This window comes from Triticum urartu, chromosome 2A (assembly GCF_056163025.1).
Source record: "Triticum urartu cultivar PI428250 chromosome 2A, HENAU_Tu73, whole genome shotgun sequence".
NCBI lineage: Eukaryota > Viridiplantae > Streptophyta > Magnoliopsida > Poales > Poaceae > Triticum > Triticum urartu.
The window spans coordinates 209,364,260-209,368,760 of record NC_141874.1 but is presented as its reverse complement, the minus strand read 5'-3'; the positions used below and the strand labels follow the sequence as shown (position 1 = coordinate 209,368,760).

General features: G+C 41.5%; 1 protein-coding gene across 1 annotated transcript; it reads right to left on the bottom strand.

Moving 5' to 3' along the window:
- Positions 1-888: 888 nt before the first annotated feature.
- LOC147984578 (uncharacterized) lies at positions 889-2,783 on the bottom strand. The gene is made up of 6 exons (XM_087539780.1): positions 2,727-2,783; positions 2,167-2,471; positions 1,855-1,935; positions 1,611-1,774; positions 1,267-1,525; positions 889-1,186 (listed from the first exon to the last, which is right to left on the bottom strand). The coding sequence occupies exons 2-5, from the start codon at positions 2,450-2,452 to the stop codon at positions 1,271-1,273; spliced, it is 786 nt and encodes a 261-aa protein (XP_087395906.1). The 5' UTR covers positions 2,453-2,471; positions 2,727-2,783; the 3' UTR covers positions 889-1,186; positions 1,267-1,270.
- Positions 2,784-4,501: the final 1,718 nt, after the last annotated feature.

Genomic DNA, 4,501 nt, shown 5'->3' with positions numbered 1-4,501 from the left:
CGGGATTTGTCGGCACATTCGGGTGGTGTTGCTGGTCTTGTTTTAACCTGTCGAAGTGTCTTGAAGAACCGAGGTACCGAGTCTGATCGGAACGTATCGGGAGGAGGTCTATTCCTTCGTTGACCATGAGAGCTTGTCATGGGCTAAGTTGGGACTCCCCTGCAGGGATTTGAACTTTCGAAAGCCGTGCCCGCGGTTATGGGCATATGGGAATTTGTTAATGTCCGGTTGTAGATAACTTGAACCTTAACTTAATTAAAATGAATCAACTGAGTGTGTTACCGTGATGGCCTCTTCTCGTCGGAGTCCGGGAAGTGGACACGGTGTTGGAGTAATGTTTGCGCATGTTGCTATCTAGTTTCTCGCTCGCGCTTTGCCTCCTCTTCTCGCTCTCTTTTGCGAACAGGATAGCCACCATATTTGCTAGTCGCTTGCTGCAGCTCCACATATTTACCTTGCCTTACCTATAAGCTTAAATAGTCTTGATCGCGACGGTGCGAGATTGCTGAGTCCCTGTGGCTCACGGATTACTATTACACCAGATGCAGGGCCTGATGATTCCGCTCCAGACGACGCGCTCGAGCTCAAGTGAGAGTTCGACGAGGACTCTCAACGATACTATGTTTCCTTTCCTGATGATCAGTAGTGGTGCCCAGTTGGGGGTGATTGGGGCCGTGTCGCATGTTGGGTTATCTTTTATTTTGGCGCCGTAGTCGGGCCATGAGTGTTTGAATGATGTAATGTTATTTATGTACTTGATTGACGTGGCGAGTGTAAGCCAACTATGTTATCTCCCCTTTATTATTTACATTACATGGGATGTTGTGAAGATTGCCTAACTTACGACATATGCCTTCAATGCGATTATGCCTCTAAGTCGTGCCTCGACACATGGGAGATATAGTCGCATCGAGGGTGTTACACGATCATCATTGCATTACATAACCATCATGATGAAGAGATTGCTAGCAGAAGAAACGCATACTGCATGCGCAAGCCAACACACCTAGCTAGAGTCCATGCAACAACTAAACATAACTAAACTTGAAACTATAACTAGACATGGATATATATATATACACATGCCCTTATAGAACAGCTTACATACTCCTCCTTAAACGCTGTGTTGTAGGCACCTGCAAATGCACCTTGACATACTCCTCCTTAAACGCTGCGTTGTAGGCACCTGCAAATGCACATGCTTGCTTAGACCAGCCAATAAAATAGCAATCCTTTTACAGACTAAAACACAATGCATATACAAACCTTTTTAGATCTTGTGAACGGTGAATTCTGGTTTCCCTTTGCGAACTCGAAGGGAGAAAACACAGATATCCTCTTTTGTCAGCTTTGCTTTCTTTGCAAAGTCACCCCAGTTCTGTGTTATGGTAGCCCTATTGTCCACACCATTAATAAGGCGAACACGGCTTACGCAACGTCCAGATGATAGCTTGATCTTCACCCCATCAACCGGAGTAGTGATGAAATCCGCCAGATACTCCTTAGTAAACGAAGCAGAAAAGTACTACAAAAAACACCAGGCCTATAGTCATGTGCTATGATAAACTAATATGCTAATGCAAATATAAATGTTTTTGGCGATTTCAAACCATTCTCTGCCCGAGCTTGGCAAAAGTCTTATTCATCTCGCAAACATAGTGGCTGATAGCAGGCTTAACTGACTCAACATAATGCTTGAGACGCTTCTGAGCACACATTGACATCTTAAATTTCTTTGAATACATCCATTTAGCATTAAAGTTTGGATTATAGCCTAGAAACAAAAGTAAACAAGTTAATTTGATGCAGCCATCCAACAGCAGAAACAATAGATCATACAGAAATAACACTTACCAACTGTGTAGTGTTTAGGGCAATCACAGATGTCCATGCATAGCATCCGAGGCTTCTTTTCCTTCATGCGCCTATGCACACCTACATCGTTGAACAGACCAGGAAAGTATAAGTGCAAAAGATTACAGTAGTTGACATGCTTATATCTCACAATTTTAACTTAGGCTTCTATTGCTAACAATGGCATTCCCCTTCATCAGAGATGCATGCTGACTTTCGGCATAATGAATCCAAATGAACTTGATTTTATACTACCATACATATCAATAACCCACAAACTAGAAAATATCTCACTAAAACACAGATCAATACCTTTCGCAGGAGTGGTGTGAGCGCCTTCATTAGAGCTGTTGTTCATGTCTTCATCAGAGCTGGTGTAGACACCCTCATCTGAGCTGCTGTACTTGCCTTCATCAGAGCTCGTGTACTTCCCTTCATCAGAGCTGATGTCCACCACTCCATCGGAGCTCATGTACGCTCCTTCATAAGAGGAACTATCACTAGATCCATCTGAGCTGCTGTCCGAGTTCTCGTCAGAGCCACTGTCCGCGCTTCCATCAGAACTGATATCCACAGGGTCAGTTCGAGATCCCCTCATGCTCAATCGTCGCACTGACCTACGACACCATCGATTCTCAATCAAAACAATGGCAGCTTATAAATAACCATTGGAATAACTGCAAAAATTTACTTCCATATGAATGGATCCCTAAATAGAAAGGATCGCAGCACAGGATCTATAATGCCTAGAAAACGAGACAAAAGGGGTGGGAATCGCCACAAAAAAGAGGGGAGATGCAAGATCAAGATAGATAGAAAGCAAATCCATGCATGCAGCCAAATCCAAAATCAAAAGAGGCAAGAAATCCCACCGGCCGGCGACTGAGGAACCGAGAAAGAAAGGCAAGGGATAGACAGTCTCCGCTGGATCCGCCCCGTGCCGCTTCATATTCTGCTCCCCACGGGCCACAGGCATCGCTCTACGTGGGTTGGGCTAAATAACGTATGGGCTATCCTAATACCTCCATATATGCACAGGAAAGAGATGTTTTTTTCTTAGGTTTCTGATCTTTTTTCCTCTCTTTTTTCATGAAAAAGATGCACACCCAGGTTTCTCAGCATGATAACCATGTTTTCAAACTAAACCTATTCATGTCACACAAATATTTTCTTTTTCCAAACCCAATGCCAAAAAAATACAGCCATGCCAACTTTACTCTCTCATCATAGTGACCATATTTTCAAACTGAACATGTTCATATTATGCAATTCCCCTTTTCCCAGGCTATTATTTCACAACGCGATAAACATACTTAAAAAAATAGCATGATTTAGCGGAAGGTCCTTGCAGCATGGAACAATTTTCATCGATAGCATGTCTTCAGCGGGTCTCTGCGCCAGTTGGCGCAACGGGTCAACTAGTAGTATTAATAATTGAGTAAAGAGAAAATGCTACTATAATGCAAAACAATAAATGAGCACATCCAAAACCATCCTTTAACTTACAAGTAGGAAAACAAATGGCACATATACAGAAGAGTGCGAAAAGACTGACCACACTTATTAGCAAATATTCCCTCCATCCCGAATAAGTGTCGTGGTTTTAGTTCAAATTTAAACTAAAACCATGGCACTTATTTTTTAACTAAAACCATGACCCTTATTTTGAGACAATGGAATTTGACTAAAATCACGACATTTATTTTGGGATGGAGGGAGTAAGATGAACTGAACTCACTACACTTATTTTGGGATGAAGAAATTTAAACTAACATCACGACACTTTTTTTGGAACAGAATTAGTAAGAGATAAGAGATGTAACATGTGGCAAAAGATAGATGAGTTGTGCCCTTTAACGTTTACAAAGAACCACTTCTCTACAAATTAACTAGCCATCACCTGCATTTTCTAGAAAGAGAAGTTATGATCCTATGAGTTTGGTGAAATTGATTTGCAACTAGATACCGGATTGGGCCGTTTTGCAGATAAAGAAATCAGAGGGGAAAATGCTGATGCTGGGGCAAAGCTAATAGAACAGGTGGCAAGTGAAGTTTACCGTGCGGCGCAGGGCTGGAGGTTGCGTTCCAAGACCAAGTGGCTGAGAGCTACTTATCGAAGACTGCTCTTCTTCCTTCTTGATGTTGTCTCTTTTGCATAGTGTCGTGGTTGTTTGTCGCTCCTGATTCCTGAACTTTGGTTTGGTGTTGTGGTGGCCTTTGTAGCTAAGTCTGTAATATATATCTGCAGTAGAACTATCTTGGGTCTTGGCTGTTTGATGCTTGTCGTTGCAACTGGATGTTATTTTGGACGACTTGATTTCTCTAAATGAAATAGGAGGGGAAACCAAAAGTGATGTTCTAATCCCAAGCTCACATGAGATCGTGTGAATAGTAAGATAAAAAGTTCCAAAAATTAAAAAAAAATGTGTGAAAAATTGACAAATGTTCTCATAGCTTGCAAAATTTAATCGCCAAATAACATTTGTGTAAAATGTGGCAAAAAAAAATAGAATTGATGCTTCAAAATGCGTTCAAAAATAACGTTGTGGTGCATCGATTTTTTTTGCCACATTTTTCACGAATGTCATATGGCGATGAAAATTTTCAAGCTATTTTGTCAAAGTTTCACACATTTTTTTTATTTTAC